At 47.5% G+C, this 27,916-nt stretch overlaps 1 protein-coding gene across 10 annotated transcripts; it reads right to left on the bottom strand.

Annotated features, from left to right (window-relative positions):
* Window positions 1-210: 210 nt before the first annotated feature.
* ATP6V0A1 (ATPase H+ transporting V0 subunit a1) lies at window positions 211-27,440 on the bottom strand. Of its 10 annotated transcripts, none has more exons than XM_039565893.1 (23): window positions 27,336-27,440; window positions 27,042-27,183; window positions 26,810-26,888; window positions 26,414-26,511; window positions 25,788-25,916; window positions 21,380-21,483; window positions 20,448-20,574; window positions 19,120-19,202; window positions 18,415-18,508; window positions 16,890-17,102; window positions 16,128-16,278; window positions 15,748-15,887; window positions 14,823-14,980; window positions 14,279-14,369; window positions 13,341-13,459; window positions 12,833-13,049; window positions 12,150-12,257; window positions 11,380-11,448; window positions 9,171-9,278; window positions 8,577-8,594; window positions 6,687-6,804; window positions 6,104-6,275; window positions 1,462-1,555 (listed from the first exon to the last, which is right to left on the bottom strand). In XM_039565893.1, exons 2-23 carry the CDS (start codon window positions 27,156-27,158, stop codon window positions 1,462-1,464), a joined length of 2,607 nt encoding a protein of 868 aa, XP_039421827.1. In that variant the 5' UTR covers window positions 27,159-27,183; window positions 27,336-27,440. The 10 variants fall into 10 exon arrangements, with proteins under 10 accessions (XP_039421826.1, XP_039421829.1, XP_039421835.1 ...); XM_039565894.1 differs by having other exon boundaries at window positions 21,380-21,465; XM_039565896.1 differs by having other exon boundaries at window positions 21,380-21,462.
* Between the last annotated feature and the right edge of the window lie 476 nt (window positions 27,441-27,916).

The following is a 27,916-nucleotide window of genomic DNA, read 5'->3' as shown; positions in this document are numbered from 1 at the left end:
CCCAGGCAGGGTCACGCCGGTCTTGCTGTACAAACCAGCCCTTCCCACCCCATGGTTCTGGCCATGGAGGTGACACGATCCTGAGCAGAAATGCCCAAGGTCCCAGCTGCTCCCAGCAGCTCTGGGGGTTGTGTTCAGTATAGGTCAGGGATGAATGGCTGCCCCTGAGCCCCCTCAGCGAGCACTGGGGAAGCAGAAAACAGGCCACAGTGCTTGTTGTGGAGTTCATTTAATTTATACAGTGACTGTCAGCAACATGTTTCACCCAGGCAGCAGAACATAGCAGGACTCATGGCAAAGCTCCACCTGCAGCTATGCTTTGATTTCATCCTTCAGTCTGCAAACACCTCTGTGAATACCCACCACGTCCACCTGTAACACAGTGAGTACCCAGGGCCTGCCCAGGTGCAGCACAAGGGTCCCTGTGCCCCACGCACGTGCCCATTGCAGTGTGCAAGGTACATGTAACTTTCTCACCTAATTTTAAGCAGCCTGGCACCTCGAGGCATTTCCTCCTTGCTTCCAGGTTAATGAGTCTCGTTATTGTTCTAATCTGTTCATACACAAATACTCGGCTCCACTGCGAGAATCAAACACGACAGTCACACACAGCACTAACACACACCACACTGCTGCTACAGCTACATCGAGTTGAGGAGTGCAAGGAAATATTGACAGCTCAGACAGGAAAGAAAGCAACAGCTAATGCAGGGACACACCACAGAGATCCCCCTGCCACAGAGCTATTTTAGTAAGATTGGGCCACTGCTCTCTCTGAAAGGGCTCCTCAGACCCTGAGTGTACAGAACAACGTGAGTCACTGGTACATCCACCTGTGCAAAAGCTGCCTCCACTGATGCCAAGCCCACACAGACACTATCTGATGTGCCTCAAAGGCTTTGGTTTTAAACCAGAAACCCCAGAAGTTCCACTGCCAGTGGCAATACCTGCAGTGACCAGTGACAGTCTGCACCAAGGCTCATCCCTCCCCATCCTGCCCCCAGGCCACAGTCAGGCAGCTGAGTCCCATCGAATGAGGACTCCCCACCACTGCCTCCAGCAATAAGAGGGAGAACAGCCCTCACTATTCCTGAGCTGAGGTCTTTGGGCCTTTTCTCCATGTCCCCTCAGCACAGCTGCATTTCTTTTCTGCCCTGATCAGCTGCCAAGGAATGCACAATACAGGGAGCACACGACTGCACACCAGACACCTCATGCACTTGGTACCTTTGGGAGTAAACTTAAGGAACAAAAAGTTTCTGTGATCCAGTGTCGTTACCCCAGAACGTCAAAGCTTTTGGCTTGGGGATGCCATGGTAACGCTCAAGGGTGCTGCAATAAGTTATTGTCGCTACACATGTGACTCAGACACACGGGGAGGGGTCAGTCACACCCTTGGTGTTGGGGAGGGTCTCACACACACACACACACAACGTTTAACACTGCTGGTGTGGGGAGGACTCAGTCGTCAAACCTCCCCTCACGGATGATGTCAAAGGAGAAAGGGAGAAACTTGAACCCAGTGCCAGTGTAGAACTTGTTCTGGAACTCAATCCTGCAAGAGATAGAAGAGTGATTACGCATTAAAATCAATAGGAACAATTTGCAAGAACTCCATTAAAAGTAGGATTATTGACTATAAGAAAGCAAGCTTTAAAGAGAAAAAGAGGTATTGTAACATAATGTATCTTCTGGCATAACCCCCCCATCCATGTGTGATGCTTCTGTGTGGAGCAGAGAGCTGCCCAGAGACTTTGATCCCACCCTCAGAGACAATAAAAGGGCAACAGGAGGAGAAGACTGGCCCTGACCGCCGTGTCCTGTGAAGCACAGGGAGCAGACACAGCATTTTTTACACCAGCTGCTAAAGTTCCCTTTTTCATTACCACAAGCCTCAGCCACGTGACACTGAGCTCAGACTCCCCCACCAGCCACTTCTGTTTATTCCCTGCAGCACATTTGCACTGGGACGTGCCCGCCAGCTCCAGCCGAGCGTTAGCTCAGCCCCATTTGCTGCTGCCCCTAATGAACTCGAGTAAAGAAAGGAATTATTCTAGAGAACTGCCCAATAGTCAGCGACAGCCAAATAGGGACAGGGAAAACTAATCCCCTGACTCCCAGCAAAAACAAGCCCAGGCTTCACAGACACTTTCCCCTGCACAATCTGCTGGAAAACAAAGTCTCTGCAGGCAGCAAGTGACAGCAAACTGGGGAGCATTTAACATAGCACAGGAGAAGGGTTTTTTCAGCAAAAAAGGACAAACTTGAATTATTTTTCTCCAAGTGGGGAATCATGGCAAACTCCAGAGCTGCTGGATTCAGCTAGCAAAAAGTGATTTCCCCACAGAGCCCAGGAAGGAAACGCTCAGGAAAACCAGCTTTAGCTTGTATCTGCTGCTGCCTCACAGGCCAAGGGATCCCCAGGATGAGCAGGATTTTCCGTGTGGGAGGAAGGGCTCCTTGCCAGTGTGCTCCAGTTTTTCAGGAACCCTGATAATCTCTGTAAGTATCCTGTGACTAAGTAACTGTTCTGTAAGCAAAGGGAAATGAGAGGCAGAGGGTTGGCTATCTGAGTCACCCAAGCTCACTGTGACTGACATGTTAACCCTGATGATTCACAATTCCAGCTGGCCCCAGCATCCAAATGCTCCCTTTGGACATTCCTTTACAACTGGCCACAACTGGAGGCCTGACAGTGGAAGAGAGGCTGCTCTAAGGTTAGAGAACTAGCGAGAACAGTGTATTTAACCAAATAACAGTAAACAGTCAGTGGGGTTTTCTGCAGGTGTCTCCAGGAACACCCAGAACCCAGCAAGAGGCACTGCTGTTGCCAGGCTCACTGCCTGTCACGTGTCCCAGTTTACTGCTAAACCCTCCATGTGTCTCCCATCAGTGACCAAGTTCTGCACAGAATTTATAGACAGTGGCACTATCAGCAAACAGCCCAGGAGTCCTCTGGCAGCAGCAGTGCTCCAGGAAACCCACTCTGCAGCTTTTTGCATTAACAGTTACTGTCAGTGTTTGTCAGAGTGTAGCTCTGGGGTGGGTTTTCCAACCCCACAGAGTCAGGGTACGGACACTGGAAAACCAGGCAGCTCCAGTCCCATGAGCAGGAGGCAATGGGAACCCCGACTGTCACTCGGTACAACTGCAAACTCCCACTCTATGTTTGTGTTCCTAAAGACAGAGCCTGGGGTCAGGTGTAAACCAGGCACACCTCAAGGACAGCACACCAGACAGACAGAAGCCACTGGGGTGTCTGTACAGAGACTGCTGCAGCTACTCCTTCCCAAAAAGGACAGAGGTACCATATCTGTCACCATGGGATATTCCATCCTGCCAGGATGGACAGGAGACTGTGGCTGCCCCTTGGAGCAGTAGCTCCTGTGGCCACACTGCAGGCAAGTGCTGGCTTGTGACCTTTACAAAGGAAAATCAGATCCTGCAGGTGAGTGAGCACCTGGACTCCACCATTCCCACTCTCTGGACTGGGAGTGGGATGCAGCCCCAACACACCCACGCCTCTCGGGATGCAGCACTCTGAATCCAGTTACAAACTTTTTCTTTTGGGCACAGTCTGTTTTGGCTCACACTAGAAGAGGTGACTATCTTAAAAAGGGGGAAGCTGCTTTAATCTGAACATTCAAACTGCATCACTGAAAAGCAATATATGGAAAGGTTAAATATTTCAGAAGAGTTACAGCAAAAGAAGCTGACAGTACCACAGCTCAGACACATACAGAGCTGCAGTGAAGCCCTGATTCACACCCTGCAATCCTGGCAGCAATCCAGAGTGCTGCCTCCACCCCAGAATGGCCTGAAAAGCCCAACCTGCTCAAAGAATGCACACGGAAAAAGCACAAAATAAACCTCCCTCATTTGGGACTGCCAGGCACAGCATATGGAACAACCTGTGAATTCCCTGACCAGTCAAACACATGCTCAATTCCTCCTCCTTTCCAGGAAGGTTGAACCACCCACTCCTCAAATTCCTGATAGGTGACTCTTCTCCCATAGCCAGAGAATCCCATCTGCTCCTCCCAGGACAGCTGTATTTGACCTCCACTCTCCCTTCCTCTTCCTAAATAGGGAACACCTGCCATTGGAACACCCTGTTTTTGGTTCAGGAGCAAAAAGGAATGTGAACAGTGTGCTCTTTGGAACCACTGCAGGTGCCTCCCTGTGATAAGCAACATGCAGCAACCCCAAAATCATTTTAGCAGATCACTTGCAGTCTGAAATAGAACCTCAAACTAGCTTTATGGGCTCTGAGCCTGAACAGATTTTTTCTCAGAGCCTGTGCATGGAGGGCTTGCAAGTATGAAACACATGTTTAGGGAAAACAGCATTTTGTTAAGCACTCCAGTTCCACAACTGCCCTGCACTGGTCTGCACGGCCAGAGTGATCCGTGCACTCACTGCTGCTGCCCCTGGGTTTGCCTGTTTGCCATTTCACTGACCATATACAGATGGTTTCTTAATGGCCCTTTAGGGAAAGCCTAGCATTGTGAACCATGACCTCCAGCTCACACCTGCTCCAGGTATCTGAGCCATATCTGGAGGTGCAGTTTGTGATTATTAACACAAGACTGGTCCCCCCCAAAAATGTACATTCTGCTCCATGGAGCCTGTCTAGAGAGCTGCTCAGGGCTGTTCCCCTGCTGCTGCTTAGAAATGGCCATGCAGCTCCACAGCCCGGAGAGGTCAGACCCTGGAAATCCTCTAATCCTCAAGGAATTGCAGAGCAAACCCGCCACATCTGGAGTTACAGCACTGCTGCCCTCTGCTCCTCTTGGACTGCTCTCAGTGCCCAGCAGGGTCTGCAGGGCTCCTGATGTCACTGCTGGAGTGGCCCAGCACGGCGACAGCAGGGAGAGGATGAGGGAGCTCTGGCCAGCCAGCAAGGAGCTCTCGAGTGAGAGCTCCAAGCAACTGCTATGCAGGGTTCAGGCTGGATGCCAGGAAAAACAGAGGCACCGTCCAGCAGCCATTTCCAGGAGTGCCCCCCCGGCTCCCTCGGCACAAGATGGCTTCGCCCCAGGATGCCAGGATCAGCTTGGCTCCCTCAGCTGCAGAGACACAGGTGGACCAGGACACTCCAGCCTGCACCTCACCAGCTGCCAAGGGAGAGGGTAAAAGGCCAAAGGTTTCCTTCCCCACAAGCAGGGGAAAAGTACAAAAAGGCTGATTTTATTCTGGGGTTGTTTTTAGAGGCACTGGCTTCCTTTTCCACTTACAGAACTACTTTCAGAGAGTGCCCCCAACCTTTTTTTCCCATTTAAGCAAGACAGAATATTTATTGTGATCTTCAGGGACTTCCCTTTGCTCTAATGACCCCCCCTGCCCAGGAAATCAGCAGCCTGAGGAGGTGGCAGCAGCCTGAACCCCACAGAGGCACAGACTCTCCTACACTTCAGGCTGAGAAAATCCCAGTGCCAGTTGCTCCTCTGATCCCACCAGTGCACTAACAAGGGAACCTGAAGTGGAACAATGAACATTCTTAAACATGGATTAGAGAAAGCTCTTGAACACTTGGGAGCAGAGTAATTCCTTCTGCTTTGTTGGCTGCATACACAGGAGCTTCATGATCACAGGAAAGGGACTGCAAAAGCAGCTTCCAAAAGTAAGACCAGCAAAAACTCGCTGCCATCCCAAAGTACCTCAAAGGCAGAAGGCAAAGCCACTCCTGTCCAAGGTAAGGTTTTACAGCGATGAACAAGAGCATGAGAAGGAACCTGCAGTCAGTGGCTATTGCACACAAAGGACAACAAACACGGGAACCAGGGAAAAGACCAAGAGATGGAACGACAAAGTCCTGCTGAAAGCCACAAAGCACACTGCTCCAGCCAGCACAGCCTCCCCAGTCCCTGGTCCCAAAGCTGTGGTACTACAGCTTTAGTCCTTTAGTGCTTATTTCTAAGCAGAGCTCCACAACTTAAAGCAACAATCAGGGAGAGGTGTTTTACTACAAACAGGATTGATATCTCTGACCCTTTTAAAGACTTTCTGCCTTCTAGAAGACGGCATTTCTGCACAGTCTAAATGACATCAAATTTCTTGTTATGAAGAGCTCTCCAAGTTTCTGGATGTTCCAGTAACTCACCAGTGCAAACGCAGAGCGTGGAGGAAGGCCGAGAGCCCCTCCATGACCAGCAGAATGGCCACTGTCAGGGTGGCAAAAGCAGCAAAGATGAAGAAGAGGCCCAAGCCTCCCCCCAGGCTCCTCACGCTGAGGCCGATGTGGATCACCATGGTCCAGAGCACCTCCGAGAGCTCTGCCAAGAGAAAGGGGAGAAGACTTGTGTCAGCAGAACAGGGAGTTGTTTACTTATAAAGCAAAAACTAAAGTCAAGCAAACTCCTGCTACAATGAGATGGAAACTGAAGAGGAACAAGAGCTTTCACAGCCAAGTGTGTCAGGACATTGCCTCCATCTGTCACACAGGCAGGGCAGAGTCCTTGCTCAGCAGCTCTTTGCTTTATTCTGTGATTTTGACTCCATTCCTCCCATTCAGCAGAGCTGTGGGAGCAGACCCTGGTGCGTGGAGCTCACTGCTCCCAGGTAATGCACACGCAGCACTGTCCTGTGCCAGCTGGGCCCCAAGAGGCCTCTTGTGTTCCTGCCTCCCACCTGCCCGGGCTGAGCAGGCACAGGACCCAGGGCTCAGCTCCCTGAGGGACACTCACGTGCGTGGGCCAAGCTGAGGGCCCAGAGCCTCAGATAGGACGCGGTGTTGGAGATGCAGCCCAGGCAGTACTCGATGGTGTGGATGGCCTGGTACACCACGGTGTCCCCAAAGTCGAACTGCAAAGGGAACAGAGGATGAGGGGAGCTGGGAGCGTGGCGTGGGGCGGCCAGGCAGGGGCACGGGCAGGGGAACTGCTGCTATCACCAGGGACACTGTGTGTGACGCTGCACACTGACACTGTCTTCTCCTGGTTTAGCGCGCCAGCTTCACAAATGCAAACTGAATCTTGTCTTGACAGGTTTTGCAGAATGACAAATGCTGTGATGTGAATACTGTTTTCTCATTCTGGCGTGTGAAAGTCAGATATTCCAAATTCATCCATGGGCTTAGCCAGGAAAAGACTGTTCAGCAGAAGGTGGTGGTGGTGTGCACTGCCCGGTAACCTGGAGGTGCTGCTATGGGAAGGAGGCAGTGCTCCAAGCTGTGTGTGCCTTTGCTACAGGAGCATTTTGCAAGACATGAACCTGCCCTTTTTGAAAGCAAAAATAATGCATTAAGCTATCCTGAAAAAGTCACCTCTGTGCACCATTCACTGGCAAAGTCTCTGTGTCTTGGTAATTTTCTGCAATAATAAAAGAAGAACTTACAAGGAAGTCTGCCATGTAAGGCAGTTTCTTATTCTGTAGCTTGGGAAAGCATTCCCTGCATTTTGGATTTAATCCGTGCTTCAGAAACTGCTCAGATTTAAGTGAACATGATGTTTTAAATACATCCAGTGACTAATGCTCTAGGCATGCACACAAAGCTATTTATATTCTTAATTCTTCCCTAGCATATCCAAGGCAATAAATATTTCAAACAATTCAGTTAAATTAGCTGTCAAAAGCCTAATCCTTTCTCCACAGAACATGAGCTGTGAAGTTCTTCACTAAAGGCTGCCCTAGCCAACAGTTCCAGCTCTGGACACACGAGCTGACCGGCAGGACTGGGAATCTGGGAATTGTTGAAACAAAGACCTTACAAAGCTGAGTGCAACTGCCAGAGAGAGCGACCACTGTGCCAGGAGCGGGAGCATCGGGATTGCTGTGGCATAGTCCCTGCGGATTTACACATTTTCCCCAGGTTCAGTGAGACATCAGGTACACCAGAAGAGGACCCCCATGCCCCCTCCCTTCCCCAAGTTCCACACAGGCCTGTGCACAGCAGAGCTCTGAGCAAACCACTCTCAGCACAATTTTCAGCAGCAGTGGCCTGGTCAAGCTGTTCTGATTTCATGCCATTTGTATTTTTTTGTAGTAAAATTGGTTGCCTGATAGTGCTGAAACCTACACTCAATCCTGCATCAGTATTAAACCCCCCATTTTACAAGTGCTTATGGATGAGCAGTTTCTAAGAACGGAGCTTCTCTTTTACACAAAGCCTCTGGCCAGTTCAGTTCTTGAACTACATGAAACCGGACTGGCCATGCTGCGTTTGCTCTGGGTCAACCAGCATCATCCTTAACATGGCAGATAGTTTGTGGGAAGAAATCTCTTTACACATTTTGCTGCAGCACAGAATTAAGAAAGCCACAACATAAAAAACCTGAGATTTCTTTGGAGGCTCAAAAGTGAAAACTTTTCAATTTCAGACCTCCAGCTGAACAGTTTCCCAGGTAACTGGGAACAATCTGCAGACAGGGGATCAGACAGACAAGCTGTATAGATGAAGTAATTAAAAGTCTGTTGATATATGTATGTATGTATGAATTAAAAATGGCCTTTAACATGAAAACAGCGAGATCTTTTGGAAAACAAAATGCTGTGACATAACAAGTTCCATTCAGCACGCTGTACACCGATGGGAAATGGCCCAGGTACACATGAATGCAAAGCTGCTGTGCTCTTACCACCTCGTCCTCTGTAGGCTTGAAAACATAAATTTACATTTAGTGCAGTGTTTTGATCACATTAATCATGAACACATTCAGCAATTCCCTCCTACGCACGCCACGGAAAGCAGTAACACATCCCATGCACTACAGAGGCAGGATCTGCTGCAGTCGTTCAGAGCATCAGAAAACTCCCCAGCTACGTGAGACTGACTGTTTTTCTCCTCTCCCGGAGGAAAGGGAAGTAATTAATATTACCCCCATCAGTCAAAATGAATATATAAACAAAATTTCAGTGCTGCAGAAACACAGCCCCTGAACTTCCACTGGCATGGGAGAAGCAGGTAACATGTGGCACCTGGGAGTGCTGTGCACCCCTGAGATGGTGGCTCTTTGGGGACAAATAGAGCCACATCTCCCAGGATATACAAATGCTGCTTTTTCTGGATTCCTGGGAGTAACCAAGAGACAGTCAGTGAGAAAACTGCTAGGAAAACACTTCACTGGGAATGTTGCTGTTTAAACAGCCTGGAAATGAGTAACTACAGTCCCAGTGAGCTCATCCTGCTGCCGAGTGCAGTGCCCTGAGAGCGAGGATGCTCAGGTGCTTACCTCTTCCCCCTCCTCAGAATGGGTAGATAACTGGTCATGTTGAATGATCTCAGCATCCTCCTCCGTTGGGCCATTGCCCACCCGGATCCCACCAAAGTTGTGCGTGCCCTGACACATGCAGAAAAGAAAGAGCAAAGTGTTGTTTGGGTTTTAGTGCAAAAGTGCAGGTTTCTCATACTCCATGTGCAGCAGCAGCTCACAGAGGAAAACAAAATATTAAATATTAAGGCCCAGATTAAGGCAGGTACAATTCTATTTCCCAGCTTGGATGGGAAAGGTGCTGATTCCTGCTGGGGCTGGGGAAAAAAAAAAGTCTGTCTGAGTGAATCCTTGGTACATTTCTACAGTGTAACTGCAATCATGAGGACAAGAAAGGCACACCTCTCAGAGGACATTTGCTGGCTCTGACATTCAACAGCCCCACGTCCTGCCCAGCACGGCTGGACAAGCACCGACACCACTGCTGGGTACTGGATCAGGTCATGGAGCAGAACACAGACACACACACGCTTGCTCCCACCAGCCTCAGGCACACTGACACCGCGCAGAAAACCAGATCTTCCCCTGCTTGGGAACTCTACGTTGTGCAAGCAGGTCCTTTTAGAGACATTTGTGCTGACATTCAGCATCTGACCCTCAGCTGCACCTCCAGGATTCCAAAGGCAAAAGAACAACACACAGACTGAGCTGAAATGCTGAAATCGGGAGCAGTTCCCCACCTGACCCCTGAGTCTGAGCCCTAGAGAGGCAAACGACAACACCATAAATATAAATAAACCCTGTGTCCAGCTTCAGCACTGTCTTGGGTCACCTGAGACACAGGATGTGACCAGGCTGACTTGCCACATCCAGACTGCAGAAGTCCAGGGATGCCCATGCAGATGAAAAGAGGCTGAAGGTCCCGTGACCTGGCGCTTGCAGAGACCAGCAGAACAGCTGCTCTGAGTTCTTCTACCTCCTTTGTCCTTAGAAGCCTGCTTTTATTTCAGGCTGAACTGTAAATTTGCCCAAAATGCCAGATATGAATTAGAGATTTTGTCAGGTTTCTAAAAACAAATTAGGTAGGTGTTTATGCTCTGAAAATAGAAATACAATTTTAAAACCCCCCATATTTACAACAAAGACAATGCTTTTATTAGGACTCTCAGTATCTCTGAAACACCACAAGTCACTGATGACTCCTGTCAATATTCTATTTATATATTTCTAGTCTGTGTGAACTTGCACTTGAGCAGCTTTTCCTCGCACTCCACTCAGATCCATTCCCTATAAACCATCCTAAACACAGCTCCAACAGCTCCAATTGTTTACTTGATCCTTCTAAGCACACTTCACACAAGACCTCCCCTTGCAGCTTCCCGATGGAGATGCATTTCATACGCTGGATGGATCATACACAAAAGATCCATTTTCATTTCTGACATTTCCGTGAGGAGACTAAAATGTCATGAGAGAACCAGCTGACATGTCCCTCCCAGCACCTGTGGCACCTGGAGAGCAGGATGTGCTTCACACTGTCGGTGAGATTCACACCTCCCAGTCAGCCAGGCAGATTCAGAACTAAAATCGAGCTGAAATAGGCAGCACTGGGGAAGGGACTAAGTTCTGGGGGCTGCCACAATCCTCACCAGAAAGCTCTGGCAGCAAAGGGCCATCTGTAGGCTTAGAAACACGTAAGTCAAAACAACCGCCACTGAGAAGCTTTTTGTGCACAGCCATTTTATAATAATTTCAGGCCGAAGTGTGTACAGGACAGATGTGTCACAAATCCACATGATTACTGACATGGAGTTGCTGGAGGCCATCACATCACTGTGTGTTTGGGAACATGTAATGCAAACAGAAATGCTGCACTGAGAAGAATCCTAATCTATCTTAAACAAATACACAAGCCAAAGAAAAAAAGGGAATTTAACATGGGGGGATGTGGTAGCAGGAAATCCTGTGCTGCTCTGCAGGTTGGATTCAGCAGCACTCCTGCAAGGAAGTGTCTCTGTGCACACACAACTACCATCCTCCAGCCTGGGTGTTCATCCAGAATGTATCAATTTGGCTAAACTTTGCTCTTTCCAAGAGAAAGTGTTTTTCACCCTAAAGGTGCACTTGCCATTCCCTTATGAAATTCAGATACATTCCATGCTCCCTCGATAATCAGACACAAAGCCAACTCCCATCTGTAATGCATCAGGCGAGTTTGAAGTGCACTCACTGTTGCAGCCGCTGCTGCCTCGAGCGCCTGCGCGTTCGTGCTGCCCTGGGCCTCCTCGGGCTGCCCCTCCTGGGGGTGGACGGAAGAAGAGAAAGGGAGGAGGAAGAAAACAGAAAGAGAAAGGGAGACGAATGGAGGGGACATGGGAAGATGAAAGATGGTCAGAGAAGGGAGAGGGAGTGTCTGTAACTGAACTGATCTTTGACTCGCTGCACATCCTCACAGCGCTGCCACACGTGCAGGGAGAACTCGCGCGTCTCCGCATCTCACACACGGGTACTTTACAGTGCAGCTGGGAACCTACAGAGCACCCCAGAGCAGACAACCTCTACAAGAGTCTGTAAGTCTCTTTTTCCTTTTAACTGTTATTTTTTACCATCCAAGCTGCTTTAACAAAGATAGCTGAGAAGTCTGCCAGCCAATTCCATCTCTGTTGCCCACTGCCAGCCTAGCCCAGCCACAGAAGTGCATCCAGCAGCCAGTGAGACTGTTCCTAAACCAGCTGCCAAAGCCTGAGCCAGAGACACTGTTCTGATCATTACCAACATAAGGGGTTTTTAAAAGCAGGTTTGATGCTGGATCCAGATCTGGGAAGCAGGCAGGCCACACTCTGTCTCCAGTAACACCCACCTGGTATGCCCAGGAATATGCAAAAACACTTTACAGGTTTCAATGCAGTGTGAACCCATGAATCCAAGCTCAGGATGGAGAACACAGCTTTTCAACCAAAAACAGTTTTCACGTGTAAAATATAAAAGGGAGTCACCCACCAAGTGTTTTCTCCTTAAATACTGCTGGCGAAGGACCAGGGGTTTGGCTACCAGCATCCACGGCACACACAGCAACGCTACCACCACGAGGAAGCACTGGAGCCCTTTCTGCAAAAGAAACAAGTCTCAGGTAATTCCGTTGCAGCCCCTGCTCAAACACATGCAGAACCCAGCAAGAATGGCTGAATTCCCAGTATGTGGATGCTTCACTACCTCTCTCTCTTCTGGGAACAGCAATTAAGTACTTAACGCCTGCAGCTGCCACCTCTGACTGAGCACAGCATTTAATGCTGAGACTGGGTGAGATTAGGGAAAAATTCAAAAGATTCTGCAGGGAATGAGAATTTGGCAGATGTCTGATACTGCTGCGAGGAAACAGCGTTGGTGTCTGCGCCAAGCGGAGAGGTATCCCATTGTAGACACGGGACAATATTCCTAATTGCTTTCCACTATTAATCAGGATCCACATGTTCTGAAGCCACAGATGACTTATGGTCAGACAGATAAAATTCCTGGTATAGAGATTATTCCTTCCTTCTTCAACATTACACAGTATCAACTTTCAGAAATGCTCTGTCACAGTGGAAGAACGTTTCATGCTTGATTTCACAATTATGACAAGGTTAATGAAACACTCCAGTATCATGAAGCATCTCTGATTCTGTTCTAGCAAGAGCACGCACCTGCCCACTATAAAGCATCTTATTACTGGTGTCCTCATAGGAGAACAGAAACATGTTGATAAAGTGTATTAAGAGGCTCGGTGCTTCCTTGGATGTGTGAGCATCGTACGCTGTCCACTTGTAAAAGATGAGAATAACAAGGTATCCAAAGAGGGAGGACATGAAAATCATTTCTGGAATAAATCCGAGGTATATGTTCAGTGGCTTCTTAAAATAGCTACAGGGGAAAAAAAAAAAAAAAGAAAATTTATATTACATTTGGTTAGAATTAGGGTGAAAGCTTTTAATAAGAGTCTTTGGACAGTGCAGGGGCTCAGCAGCTCAACAACTGCTGGGCCTGGAGCACAGGAACTGCCTGACAGGCACAGTTCCACACACAGCCAGAGACAACTGCACTGCACCTTCCATCAGGAGGTGAGGGCTGACGGGCATCTGAAACCAACACACACGCGACACACGAAGACATTCCATTGCCCCCACCATGAGAAAACCAAAACAAAGCACTCACATGTGGTTGAGGAGACTCAATGCAACACCAAAGAGCATCTGGAAAATGCCAAGAATCACAGACATCTTCATCTTAAAGGAATTGAGGAAGGCCAGCTTATTGCTGGCAATATTCCAGATCTGTGAAAAACAACACCTAGTCAGACACCAGGGAAAGGAAAACAGGAGAAGGAAAACACTCCCTTCAAGCTAAGCAGTGTGAACCAGTCAGGAAGTGTGAGGCTGAAAAAGCAGGTTTTTAAAGATGTGTTTGTCCCACGGGTATCTTTTGGGGAAATGAGCAGACAAGTTTTCAGCTGGGAACAGTCTTACAGCAACTGAGCCCACCATTGAGCAGGAATCAAATGTGTTTTCATGGTACCTCAAAGGTGCAGGAGAAAAGAGGCTGTATCCTTAACTGTAAGAATATGATAATCTATCCTTAACTGTAAGAATATGATAATCCATCTAAAGGAACAATTACACACAGCTCTGATTTCCTGCATTTCCTCTTTATGTGGAACCCACACAAGGTTTGTTATATATTACAAGCAGGCTTAAGAGCAGAGCTGTTGATGCAGGCAGGTACAAAGTGACAGGATTACTGGGAAGTGTACATTTCCAAGAGTGACTGAAATAAGAGATTAACAGCTTTCCCCAGGGTAAAAAAGTAACTTCAGAAAGTGATTTTCAAGTCTAATCAGATTTGATTAAAGCACTGCAGGTTAGAAAGGGTGAGAAAGCAGCCTTTAATGGAGCTCAAAACAAGGGTCTCTATCCCAAATCTAGCATCTCAGTAGGAATTCTATCATTCAGGAGTATTCCCACCACTGATGGACTTGCTAAGGGAATGGCTGGGCTGGGGAATCTTTCACAGAACTGTGAACAGAACAGGTACTTCTCTTTCTGCTGACACAGAGGATTCTGCCCAAAAGATGCAGAGGAAGGATGAGCTCTTACCGGGTCAATGCCAAACGGGTAAGGCCCACCAAACACCCCCGGGACAGCAGGATCCAGCTGCAGCAGGGGGGTGGTCTCCAGCAGAGCATCTCTGTTTGGGAATAAGATTATATAAACATTAACAAAAGCAATGCCACCCTCCTTCTGTAAAAACTAACAACACTCCTCCCTTTTGAGAGCAAGGAATAGCTCAAATTGAGAGAACATTAAGGTTCTAGAACCTGGATGGTTCTAGATTTTCCCAAATTAATAAAACCCTGTTTCTTGACCTTTTACTCAGCATCAAAAGAAGACAGGTGCAGGGGACAGGAATCTTGAAATGTCTATGGGGAAATAGGTGAGAAACTGCAACTTTGTAAGTTTTCTGGGGGAAAAAAAAAGGCTGTTTTGAATCTTGGCACATTTCATCCCATTTACACCCCTCTTCTGAATCTACCTGAGAGAGAGTTCAGAAGTTTTTCTTTTCCTGAGTTGGGAGGACAATGGGGAAGGACAAGTCACCCGCTTCTCACTGTCTCTACAAAGTTACCAAGAGTTTACTCACGACCAGTTGGCTTTATTGAACATTGGCCGGACGCTCCAGGAGGAACCGAACATGTTGAGGGACTTGGAGAAGCAGTCGTTGTAGATGAGGCCTGTGTACGTGGAGAACAGCCCCATCAGCAGGATGATGTATCGACCACTGAACACCATGTTGAACATCTGGTGTGAAAACCCAAAAAGCAACAAAGAAAGTCCATGAGAACAGGGAAGGTCCCTCCTAAAGCCAAACCAGGGGAATCAGTCTGTTGTAGGACAAACATTGGCCATATCAACCGAGAGCCCAAAGTCTCTGTTCCCCCTTGGCAGGGGTTAAGGGTGCCTGAGGGAGCATGGCAGCACAGATAACGAGGATAAAGGGGCCGTGCAGCTCTCCATAGGGAACTTGGGATTAGCTAGAGAGGACAAACTGCACTGCACAGGCTGATGCAACTCCCAGCTGGCAGCATGAGTTTGGAACCAGGAGCACAGACCCTGGCAGCCTTCTCCAGCTCTGCCAGTGTATCTTAACTCCGGTTCAGCTCCTGTCAGCCCTGAGATACCAAAACCCACCTTGAGTAGCAGATAGGAAAAATGCTGGGGATAGGATATTTACATACAGAAACTGGGAGGTTTGCAGTGACTGAACCCCAGTATGATCCAGCTAAATTTGGGGTGATTTGTTTACACTAACTGACCTACTACACTTGATAATTTCATTCAGAAAACTGAAATTAATAATTTCCTATAAATATCCAAATGGAAAACCAAGGGAACTCAATACTATTATGAAACTACACTACTCAGTGTGTGTGTGCTCTTCAGGCTTCCCAGCCTGTCCATGTGCTTCCAAAAATTCCAAAGGAGGAGTAATGGGCATTGTCAACTCAAGGGCAAAAGGATGGGAGTAAACAAAGCTCCAAGGTTTTGTTTGAAATGCAAAGCTTCACCTCATTGTCACTCTTCTGGGACAGAATCCGGCTTTCCCTCACCACCATCCAGACAGCAATCAGAGTCATCAGGATTCCATGGCCAAAATCCCCAAACATCACAGCAAACAGGAACGGGAAGGTGATGATGGTATAGGGCGCTGTAAAGGAAGACACAACACTCCCAGGGCACTGTGTGTGAGTCAGCCCAGATTCACCACGGTACAATTCAGGCAATACAGCAAATATAATTCCCCAGCTTCCCCTCTGCTACTGAAAGCTGCTGAGTCTCTACTAGAATTCTCCATTAGAAACTTCCACACAGGACGGGCAATACAGATAAACATCACGGCTAAAAAATTTGAGACAGAAGTCTTGGACTTATCCAAGTGTGAATTTACCTGGATTTATTTCCCGATATGTCCCAATGCCGTAAGCATCAACAATGTTTTGAAAGCCAGAAGTAAACTTGTTGGTTTTGTTGTACGTGGGTGGGGTCTGATTGGTTTGCATCCTGTTTAAAATAGATGGGACAGTGGATCCACTGTGCTCCTGTTTGAGAAAAACAAAGGGAAGATCAGCAAACCCACCCTTGGAGCACTGGAGGACAAAGTACAACACAGCTGTCCCGTTGGCATTTGGAAAACTGCAAGCTTGAGTGTTTGCAGTGTGCTTGCACAATGAGACACTGGAGCAGCTGAAGAAGGCTGCCAGGATTCCACTGCCCTCCACTTTGTGTAGCAGGAGTAAAGGTGAACATTGTCTCCGTAGGACAGACAAGAAAACAAAAAGCAAGTGGAAGGACTTAAAGAAATCCAACTCTCTTGTCTATCTGAGCAGAGGGTGAGTTTGCCAACATCCCGGAGAGCTCCTGCATCCAGACACTAGAACTACAGAGCACAGCCAGGGTAACTAAATGTTCCAAAGGACTCACACATGGGAAAATCCTCACCATTCCAGCATTCACCTGAGCTTTAAGCTTCACACAACACATTTGTTACTACTTTTATCTCGAAGTCATCATTCCTGCACGCTAAATAAACTGTCCTCTGTGAGGGCTGATTCCAACAGCCCAGGGGGATGGTGTTCAGAGGCTCACAACACAGAAAAGGCAATGAATCCATGCGGTGATGCCACAGCTGACTGGCACAGCAGCCACTCACAGTGCCTCTCCTGAGAGCAAACTGGATGGAATCGAGGTCAGCAACAGGACACCACACTTCAGCAATCAAGCACTTCTGTGTCACGTCGATGTTGCACAGGTTCAGGGTGTGGTAAATCGCCTTCATCTTCCGCACTTTGATGAACCAGACACGGATGTTTTTAGCAGCTGCCTGCAAAACCCTCTGGCGATGATCCTCCGTTTGGTTCAGCACCTTTCAGAGAAGCAGGAGAAAGACGAGACCAAGTCATGGACCAAAGCTCAAGGTGCACCAACAAAGCTTTACCCACAGAGGATGAACGAGCAGCCTGCTCCCCCACCCTGGGCATAGGCTGCCCCATGCCTGCAGTCTACGCCGTAGCCCCCATATTAATTAGTTCTGTTGAAAGGCTTAAGGGCTTTCTCCAGGGACGCTTTCTGATTATTAACCTCCTCCAGCTCCAAGGTCAGTGGTTGTTTCAAACAATGAACTGTGCCAAGACCACAGGGAACAGTTTTACCTCCACCCAGGTTAAAAGAGCAGAGAGGAGTTCTGCAACTAACAGGTTTGCTGCCTTGAGAAAACACACAAATTACCCTGAAAGACTTGTTTACTGAAGGGAAATGGAGAAAGTGTTTCCTACTGAGGGTGTTTTCCAACTGGAACATATCAAACTCAGGCCAAGTCAGATTTCCAGAGTGGAAAGTCTTAGACTGCAGGGAAAGTGAGGACACAAGGCACATGCAGATTACAGCAGTTACATTGCTTTTGAGTTCTTGTCTACTTTAAACTATGTTTTGAGCTACACTGCACAACTCACAGCTTGAGACAGTTTCTGTATCAAATAAGCAGGTCAAATTCAACCCTCTTTCCTTTTAGTTTCTGAACCTTAATTAATTTTTTCTTGATTTTTGTCTCAAATCCCTTAAATCTTTCTACATTATCACATACTGCCTTTCTTCCTTGAAGCAAGCACCAGGTATTTCAGAGGTGGCACCCACAACATCTGGGTGCTAATTACTTTTTACCAACACTCAGGCTGCTGCACAAGAGATTAGCTGTAAAGCAGAAGCTCTTCAGGACAGCACAATATTAAAATATAAAGACAGGCAGGAAAAAAAAGAGCTAAGTTAATGTTAGCATTGTTATCTCAGCTTGGAAAAATGTTTAAATGTTTCTAAAGTACTTTCAGATGACATAGGCAATTACACAACATGCTCTCAAGAGCCGGAACACACAGGATATCCCTACACGTGTGAGTTCCTCTTTGCTCCCTGGTATGGAGTTCTCTGTACTTTCTTGTATATAATGAACTGCTCAGCCTTCCAGAAAGATCAAACCACCCCATCCCAAACCCTGACACGGAAACAACTGAGCAGTCTCCAAATATCTCTCTTGCACTGCTGATCTCAAGCTACGCAAAGCTGAAAACATGGTCATCTAATAGGGGCAAAAATCCTCCTGTTTTAACAGGATCCAAATATACTTTTCAACCATATTATTAAAGAAAAAACCAAATAAAGGTCATTGAGCCCAGTTATTTTACCATCTGAAGATCATCAATTCTGGTATTGACACCAGAAGCCATTTCCTTCCGCTCCTGGGGTGTTTCTGGGCATGGGTAGAGGGAGGCCCGGAACCTGGAAGACAGGGAAGCACCTCAGTGACAGAGATGGAAAGAAGATCAGTTGGTCAGGGCTGAGCCAGAGGCACTTTAAGAGAAGCTTCTGATCAGCAGAGACTGCCAAGCAGAGCTCCAGCCTCTACATCAAAGGGATGCAGAAGTTTGCTTTAGGCCAAAGCAGAAGCTGAGTACTAAAGAAAACAGAAGTGGGAGAGAATCCTCTGCTCCCTATGCTGCCGGTGTCTCCAGGCACTGTCACGAGGTTGGTCAGCCATCCAGCTGAGGGGGGATGCTGTCATGCCAGTGCAACTGCTGACAGAAGCAGTCACTGTTGTCTCCGCTGTGAGAATATCCCATTAATGTCCCATCGGGCCTGCCCCACAAATCAACACTCCCTTGGTTTTTTGCATTCCCTAGCACAGCAGTTGTGTACTTTGAGCATTACAGGCTGGAGAGTGGTGAGTGTGACTGTAAAACATGTTTCAGTTACTTATGGCACATTTTGTTTGCTGTCTAAATATGTGCTCCTGCAGCCACTGCAAAAAAGGGAGTTGAGAAATATCGGTATTAAATCATGTCAGTGTGTTTCAAATAATTGAGAGCTGCCCAGCTGTCAGACTTTCATACCCTTCACAGATCTTCTTGACTCTGTTCTTCAGCTGGTCACCTTGGAAGAAGATGATAAATACAGACTTGTGCACGTAATCCCCCTAGAACAATAGAAAGAATTGTAGAAATTAGCATTAGATAATTACCAGAGTTCTACTTTTCCTTTCTCTGGGTCTGCACATCAGAGCTCAGATCTGCACAGCGGGTCAAGAATGTACCTGAGTCACCTGAGTCACAAAGAGAGCAATTTTCTCAGCCTCAGTACAGAATACCTGCACTGTATTTGTGTTTACTGAAGCAAAATGCCCCAGATTATCCAGTAGTGATTCTATGCAATACAGCACATGGGAAAACCTGGTAAGATCTCCAAAAATAATGAAGATGCAACGAAGTATTTATCAGCACTTAGCGCAGTCAGCTCACCTACAGAATCAAGCCAAAAGAGTGAATGAAGATAAAACAAAGTGGAGTTTAACTAGTGTGGTTCCCAGGGAGGCCAGAGGCACATTCCTTGCACAGCTGTGTCCGTGGGGGCAGTCAGGGCCCCTTTCCTGCATTTGTTGACAAGTTATTGTTCTACCTTACTTAGGAAATTTTAACATAATGTTTCAAGAATAATTACATTAGGTGTAACCTCAATTTAAGGAAGTTCTGCACAATAAGAACAAAGTCTCTCCTAGCTGACAGATGATTCCACAGGTCAGCTACCAGTGGTTGGTGGGACAAGGGAATGCATCAGCCTCACATGAGAAAGAGAGGCTGTTACTGAGCTTCACCTCCTGGGTCTGTGTTCCAGGGCAGCCCACACACAGCCTTTACTAGCTAAGAGCAAGGGTGCCCCAAGTTTGGGCAGTGCCCACTGGTTTGAGCACAGAGGACACTGGGGGTAACACCAGGCCAAATCACAACATTTACTGTTTATATCTGTACTAATGCAAACAGTTCTAAGGTGTATGTTTAAACTATTGATTAGTGAATTAAGAAAAAAACGAAAAGTTTGAGTTTAGAGAAATGAACTTCAGATGTTACACAATGCCCAATGAGCCTCTTCCAAGGAGGATCATTAATTATTCAGAACTGCACTTGTAGTTTGGGCCAGAGAAACCCCTAAGCCCTGCCACAGTCTGTGTTTTGAGTTGTTTTCCCCCTTCCAACAACATTCCCCATCCGGCCTCCTGATTTTGTATTAATTAAACAGGAAAACATTTATTAATGAAGCACAGAGGTTGCAGCAGGTGCTGGGATGGACCTCACTGAGGGACAGAGGCTTCGATCTATAGATCCACAGCTCTTAGATCCTGCTACACACCGGAGGCTTCTGCTGCTGTACCCAAGAGTCCCTTTACCGTGACAGGGTCCTCCAGCGGGTTCTCGATCTCTGCCTGGCGCAGGAAGACGTTCCCGCGGCACACGCGCCACAGCATCCGCTCGAACGTGGGGATGCGCTCGCGGTTGATCACACCAGCCACGAACCTGCAAGGGGACAGCACGGCCTGAAGGGCTGCACCTGAACCACCTGAACCACCTGAACCACCTGAACCACCCCAGGGCCTCGCACCCAGCACACGACGGCAACCGGGGGTCAGCGCCACAGCGAAAGCTACAAAAATCTGGTTTTAACATTAGTTCTTCAAGCAAAATGCAAGGTCCTCTAAATACATGGAGGTAACACACAACAAAACAACTGCACCATAGCACAGGCTCTGTTTTTTAACAGAATGAAATAATCTTTAAAAAAAAAAATCACTGCTTATAGAAGAAACAAACGCATTTAGATACACAGTTTCTAGCCTTCATTTCCCTACAGTCCTGGTACATTGGCTGCAAGGGTTAGAGCAGCCACAGCTGCCAGTGACTATGTCCTGGGCTCATGCTTCAGACCTCACTGAACCAAACCCCCACATCCAGATAAAGAATTGCACACACACAGGGAAGCCTGGAAGCAGCTGATAAAGAGGATGTAGAACTATACAGTTATTTCAGACCATTATGTGCCCACAGTAGTTACAACTTTCAACAAAGCTGTGAGATCTCAGAATGTCTGAGGAGAGCACCAGACAGACTTACACAGAACAAACTGGGTTAATTCTTTGGTGCAAAGAGAAACGTGTGAAGCATAAACATGAAATGGGAAGTTAATATGGGCAGGAAAAGAACAGAGAGCTGGTTTTAGATCAGCTTTCAGCTGCTTGGTGTGGAAGTTCCACAACTATGCTCAAATCATTGTGGCTTCCACAGGCTGATAATCCCAAATCCAGGAATCCCAAACTGCAATTACCCGAGTCGGAGTGGGGCACCTCTTCCCATCTCGCTTGGCTCCAGCAGTGAAGAGGATTCCTCCAACAGGTCTGGATCCGCCATCTGCTGATGATGCAATTCAGCCTGAATTCACAAATCAATTAATATCTAATGAAACCAGTTAGTGGCATGCAGGGAATGAGGAGCCAGGAGATAGTTGGGGGAGACAAAGAAAGAAAGGAAGAAAGGAAAGGAAAGGAAAGAAAAGAAAAGGAAGAGCAAACATAAGACAGCAAAAAGAGGAACGAGATGACAGAAAAGACAGCAAGAATCACACGTGGAAGGAGAAAAACAAGAGGAAAAATGGAATGGCTCAGCAGGGCTTCCATACAAGAGGATTGAGGATTGTTGCAACAAAGGGGCTGAGAGATATATAAGTCTGAAGAAAGGCAGAATTCAAAAAAAAATTCCAAGTTTTAAATACAAGTGATGTTCCCAAGAATCATTTTTAATGGCACAAACCAGAGAAACACACTTGAGTCATGTATTTCCCCAGATATTAAATTAATTTATCCTTATTCATCGTATGGTTCACCACCAGGCACACACACTGCTTAGGGCAGGCTGGCAACATGGCTCATCTCTTGGCCAGCCAGGCATTAAAACAGGACAGTTTTACACTGTCCTTCTTTGCAACTCATTTGCAGGCTAAAATTCTTAGTAATATGGCTTGTAAGTGTCAGAAATTCAGGTCAAGGATGCTCAGATCACATCCTCTTGTGCACCATCTTCACACTTGTTCAACCCCGCCTCACACTTAGTTCTACCTCTGCAGCTTATATAATGAAATGCCAAAAATTACAGTTCCTGAGAACAACCAGAGGGCCAAAGTCTACCCTCTGTGGTATGCTCGAGGTCTTTCCCACAAAGCCATCAAGGGAACTTGCTAAATCACACTGGAAGGCAGAGTTTGACCCAAGGACACTTCATATCCACACACACACAGAGCACAGCCTTGCAAAATCTGTGGCAAGTGCAGTAACAGCCCCAGTCTCTGTATTTGGGCAGTAGTTGTGTCAGAATGAAAATCTCTCCAACACTTTACCTGCTTGTCAAATAAAAGTGTTTGCCATATACAAGAGAGTTTTTGCAAGGCTGACACCAAATGCAGCTCAACTGCTTGTACACACACTTGCTGCAGCTTAGGATGTAACATGAGGGAGGAAGCTCTTCATTCAGCTTGGAAAGGCACCACAGGGAATCCCTGATCCTTTCAGCTCTAAGGCAACTTGTTGCAACATCAAAAACTGAATGAAAATTCACTTCATAGAGAACACAACTAAAATAAGAAAGTTTGGTACCTGAAAACGAAACACACAGACCAAACATCCCAGCAACTGTTTGACATCTCAATTTCAGGATGTTGAAGAACACTAAGTTACAATTTTAAGAGGCTTGTATTGTATTTCCAGTAATCAAGACTCTGTCTGCAGTAATTTTTTGTGACGTGATGCACATTTTAGCAGATGACTCATGAAAAAGGAAGGACAGCACATGTGACACCTTTGGATTTGCCCCACCTGAGAGATAATTTGTTATATATGTTTAATACTAGCTTGGCCCACTTGTGTCCTTTATTCAGGACAAGTCCTGCTTAGAATTACAAAACAGAACAGTTTAGAATAAATGTGGATTAAACCAGTTTTACTAAAAGAGAATGTTCTTTTGCAGGGATTATTTGCATTACGAATTCCATGTTCCTTAAATTCATTTCTCAACCATTCTGCTTTGATGAGCACACGCTTTCTAGAAAGGAAAAGGCACAGCAGCAGCAGCTCTGCAGCTGGAAGGATAACTAGAGCACTGCTGGGGGATTTAATAGAAATAAAAAATTGAGACTACGTGGAAATGGAGGAGCTATCCAGTTCCAGTGCAGGAAAACAGGATTCTGGGAAATTTACTTTGAAAATGAGTTTTCACCAGCAGTGAGTGAAATGTCAGAGTTATTGTGGAGTATTTTTTACTACACGAGGTCATTCAGGATTGGAATCCCCCAAGCATTTCCATGTCAGTAATCAAGAAGCAGAGTTTTCATTATTAAACATTTTTAAATTGCTTACTGATCCCCTGATCAGCATCCAGAACAGCACCTTTCATCTCAAAAGAGGTTCATTTCCTCCACTCATGATTCCAGTCCTGCCCAGGGATGGTTCTTGCCCAGTGCAACACCATACAATTCAAGCCCCTTCCAGGTCACAAACAGGACAAAAATCAATGTTCACAAGAACTAAAAAAAGATTCATGTCACCACCTAACTAGTAACCCAGAGCCAGACAGAAGTGACAGATGTAAAGCAAACAGAGAAAAGCAGATGGCAGAAGAGTCAGAGGGAGGAAGAAGGGACTGCATGCCATTAACCGTTACTTTTCCAGTCTTCTTTTACGCTCAGACTCTAGGCAAAGCTCTCAGAGAAATCTCTCCAGCTCATATCGCTCTTCATAAGCAAGGACAAGAAGACTGAGAAAAGGAGCATAATCATCAACATGGTGTGTTGGAACAAGAAATGGCTGCTTGGGCTGGAATGGTCACAGGAGGAACAAGAGGACATTTTGCCACCCTCCCTCCCCCCATGTTCGAACTCTGGAGAGTAAACGTCAAGCACGAAGGAATTGGAGAGTCAGCCATTTCTTGTGCAACTCATTACTATGAATAACATAATCTTAATTACAAGTTATTGTAGTCTTCAAGTGTTGAAAGTGCTGTGCAATGGTAGCATGGAGAAGGGGAGCATTGGCCACTCCAGGATGATGAGCAGAGGCAGTTCTGGGCTGCTCGGGGCTCACCCCGGCTGTTTGCTGAGCACAGCATGAACTGAGACAGGTTTAAATTGTCCACACTTACGTTTCACTGAACATCACCTGTGAGCTGTTCTGTTTGCTTTTACATAGAGCAGCACATGTTATTTGGTGTATTTTGTTTTATTACTACAGAAAACAGTAATCAAAGAGAAGCAGAACACATCTAAGCTTTCTGTGGCTGGTTTGTGTAAGGCTGTGGGTGACCTGACATGGACTGTTTAGAAAATTGATTTTAATCTTTAAATTTAGTTTGATCCCACTGCAGCTGAAGAAGAGGAGTGGGCAGCCCTCACTGGAGAGGACAGTAATTAACAAGGCCAAGTTGGATGGGACTTGGAGCAACCTGACCCAGTAGAAGGTGTCCCTGCCCATGGCAGGAGGGTGGATGGGGATGAGCTTTAAGGTCCTTCCCAACCCAAACCAGTCTGGGATTCATTCTCAATACAAAAGTGCTCAGGACTTGGGTTTACATGATACTCAGAACAGGCAGTACTACTTTAACACAGTAAAGTAATGGATTATCAGGTTAATCCTGTTTGTCCAAGGGACACTTTGAAGTGAACATTCAACACTCGAAGACAAGGGGTTTTTTGTACTGAAATCAACCCCACAACCCAGCAGCCCTCACACCAACAGCAGTATCTGTGTCAGCAGTGACTATGACTGGCACAGGACCAACCTTGGTGCCTGAACAGGCAACACCTCGTGCCAAAACAACAACAAAAAAAACCGGTTAGATAAACGGCCTGAAGTGTGCAGGAGTCCAGCTCCACTTGACAATAGCCCTTGTAAATACCAGGAGCCATTTCCGTTAAGAATTCTTTGATCAAATCCTGAGATTAGAGGAAACAGGACATCTACTCGGCAAAAACACGTCCTGAAAAACATATGGGAGCTCTTTGAGAGAACTGCCAAGACTCTTGAGATACTTGGCTTTACAAGGAAGGGTTATGTCTTCTCCCAGGCAGGATTTATGTCGGTGCCATGAACGACATCGGAGAAGCTCCTCTCAGGTCTAGTGAAAGTTGCCAGTTCCTGGCCCAGATGGTATTTGACAAAATGTCGAAGACTTTAAATGTCAGCTCTGCTCCACAACTGACCTCTGAGAGCTTCAGGGTTTGATCAAAGGCTCAATTCAATAATTAATTAATCTATTACTTCAGTGGACTTTTTATTATGACCCTGATGAGTCTCCACACAACACTTTAAAGGCTGAAGAGAATTCAGCTCGATCGTAACTCCTCTGCACGTGCACCGAAGAGACTCTTACCCATTCGGGACACTGCTTGCTGTAGCACCAAATTTTGGGGCTGTTGATGTGCTTTCAAAACTACTCACACCTTAATTATTTTACACAATTTTTAGACAAACCATTGCTTAACTAGAACAAGCCCAAATCAGCATCGTAGGAGGTAAATCATGGGTGTGTACTGCATGAAAAATGGAAAACAATTTGTGCGGCTTTCTTAAATGAAGCATAAAATGACCCTGCTGTCCAAAACAGCAACTAAAATATATTTGAGAATAAAAATGGTAATTTCTATGAGAAGAGCCAGCTCCCCAAGTGTTAAACCCCACTGGTATTCTGACCTCATCAAAAAACTGCTGAGTTTTACGCAGTATAAATTTTAATTCTGTCAGCTCCAGGAAGTTTCTCTTCAGAGCCTCCTGGTTGGTGTTGATTTCTTTAAGCTCGTTTTCAATTTTCTCAAAGTTTGCCTGGAAGATGTGAAAAGGAGAAAGAAAAAGGACTTTAAGCAATTCCATAAGTAAGTGCTGCTCAGTCTATCAACCCACAGAAGCAGGTGAGATGCTTCACATCCCCACCTAACTCGCATGGATTTACAGGTGCATCTCCAGCCTGCTGTGGCACAGATCCAGATCTGCCACATCTACAGGCAACTGCAGACTTCTCATACTCAGCCAGATTTTTATGGACTGGATTGATAAGAGTTTTATGACTCACCACCATAAATCATGTAGTTCCATCAGTTTTTGGCTCACTTCAATGGTGAAATTCCTATTGAGTACTCTCACCTCTGTATTTGGACAAACACAGCCAGCCCACTGTGTGCTGGCAGAACTGCTTCCAGGGACAGCTGGAGACTGAGCTAATGCCCTCCTGCCACTAAATTCTGCAGGCATTGACTAACAGAGACAATTTTCCCTGTTTCCGTCCAGAGTCCAACATTAGTTGAGTCTTAACACATCATTACCTCCAGGTCAATCATGTCACGTGGAAAAGGCACCTCCGGGTTTTCACCGGTGTCCATGATAGGAATGTTTGCCTTTTTAATCTCCTTCTCCACAAACCCTGCAGAGACAGCATCAAAAGTGTTAATTACAAACACTTCAGTGTCAAACAGTTACCCCAACCTGCACCTGGCCCCAGCAGCAGCTGATTCCTTCACCTCCTATTCCAAGATTGTCTAACTTGGCCAGTTATCTTCCGAGGGGGAGGTGAATCCCTGGAGGCAGCGAGCCGTGCCCCTGCCCTCACCCCTCTGCTCGGTTCCTAACACTGCCCTGCAGCTTCAGCCTGCCTTGACTGGGTTTTTTTTTTAAGCAAAACCTGCAGAGTCAGAGCCACATCAACCCTAGTGGGAACGTACGGAGTTTTCGGTCCATCTCCTCGCACCTCCGGACCTCATTGACGAATTTACGGTGGAACACGTTCACGTCGGGGTTCAGCTGCAGGGAGAGACACGGGACTCAGCAAACCCCTACCCCCGGGGCCGAGCCTCCCGGCAGCGGGGCCGGTGCTGCTGAGCCCCAGCGGGGCCGGCCGGGGCTCCCGGTGCTCCCGATCGCCCCGGTCCCGCGGGCCGCGCAGGGAACACTCACGTCGCGGAACTGGACCTTGCCCAGCTCGCCCAGCTCGCTGACACAGCAGTACGCTGCCTCGGACTGCAGGAAGAGCTGGGCCAGGGTCATCTCCTCGCTGCGGAACAGCTCCCCCATGGCGGCGCCGCTCCCGCCGCGGCCTCTGCGGAGAAGGGCCGTGAGAACCGGGAGGGGCAGGGACTGAGGCCTTCCCGCCCCGTCACAGCCCGGCTGCACCTGGACCCCACCCCGGCCCGGTGTCCCCGTCCCCATCCCATCCCATCCAGCCCCGTTCCGTTGGGTTCCCCCCATTACCGGCCGCTGACGCTGCTGACACTGCCGCCGCCGCCGCCTCACCCGAGCCGGCTCCCGTCCGCGGCGTCACCGTCCGCGCGGGGCGGCGTCACGCGCACGTCTCCTGGCGACCGCGCACGGCCCCGCCCCGGAAGTGGTGGTAGGGGCGGCCCCGCGCGGTGACGTCACCGGGAGCGTGTCCAGCGCACTGACGTCCGTGGCACAGCGTGAGCGAGGAGCAGCCCCAGATCCAGCCGCTGCTCCCACTGGGAGAGATCGACTCCAGACTGAGTCTCCAGAGGGGAGGCTGCAAATTCCCGCCCGTTGGCTGCTCCGGGTGCGTCTCTGCAGCAGAAAAGGGGCTGAACTGGAGTTAATCCAAACACAGAAAATGATTCCTGGCATTCCAGCCCGGGGCAATTGCTGTGGGCACAGAGGCACCGAATGGGGATCTTCATCTCGCTGAGCCCCAGGCACAGATGTAAATCCCTGTCCTGTTGGTTTATCTGGGTCTATCCAGACTGACCTACTCAGGCAGAGTTTTTTATTATTATTCCCAGATGGAGATCCAAAGGCAAAGAGATGCATTGCAGTCACACATG

This window comes from Corvus cornix, chromosome 27 (genome assembly GCF_000738735.6).
Source record: "Corvus cornix cornix isolate S_Up_H32 chromosome 27, ASM73873v5, whole genome shotgun sequence".
In the NCBI taxonomy this organism is placed as follows: domain Eukaryota; kingdom Metazoa; phylum Chordata; class Aves; order Passeriformes; family Corvidae; genus Corvus; species Corvus cornix.
Note: the sequence above shows the minus strand (reverse complement) of the source record. Positions and strands in the feature narration are given on the sequence as shown.

Coding starts and splice junctions, on each gene's coding strand:
- ATP6V0A1 (XM_039565893.1), bottom strand. CDS start 27,158: ATGGGGGAGCTGTTCCGCAGCGAGGAGATGACCCTGGCCCAGCTCTTC. Junction 20,575..21,379: donor GGTGCCCCACTCCGACTCGG/GTAATTGCAGTT, acceptor GTCCCCTTGCAG/GTTCGTGGCTGGTGTGATCA. Junction 18,509..19,119: donor GTCAAGAAGATCTGTGAAGG/GTATGAAAGTCT, acceptor CCTGTCTTCCAG/GTTCCGGGCCTCCCTCTACC.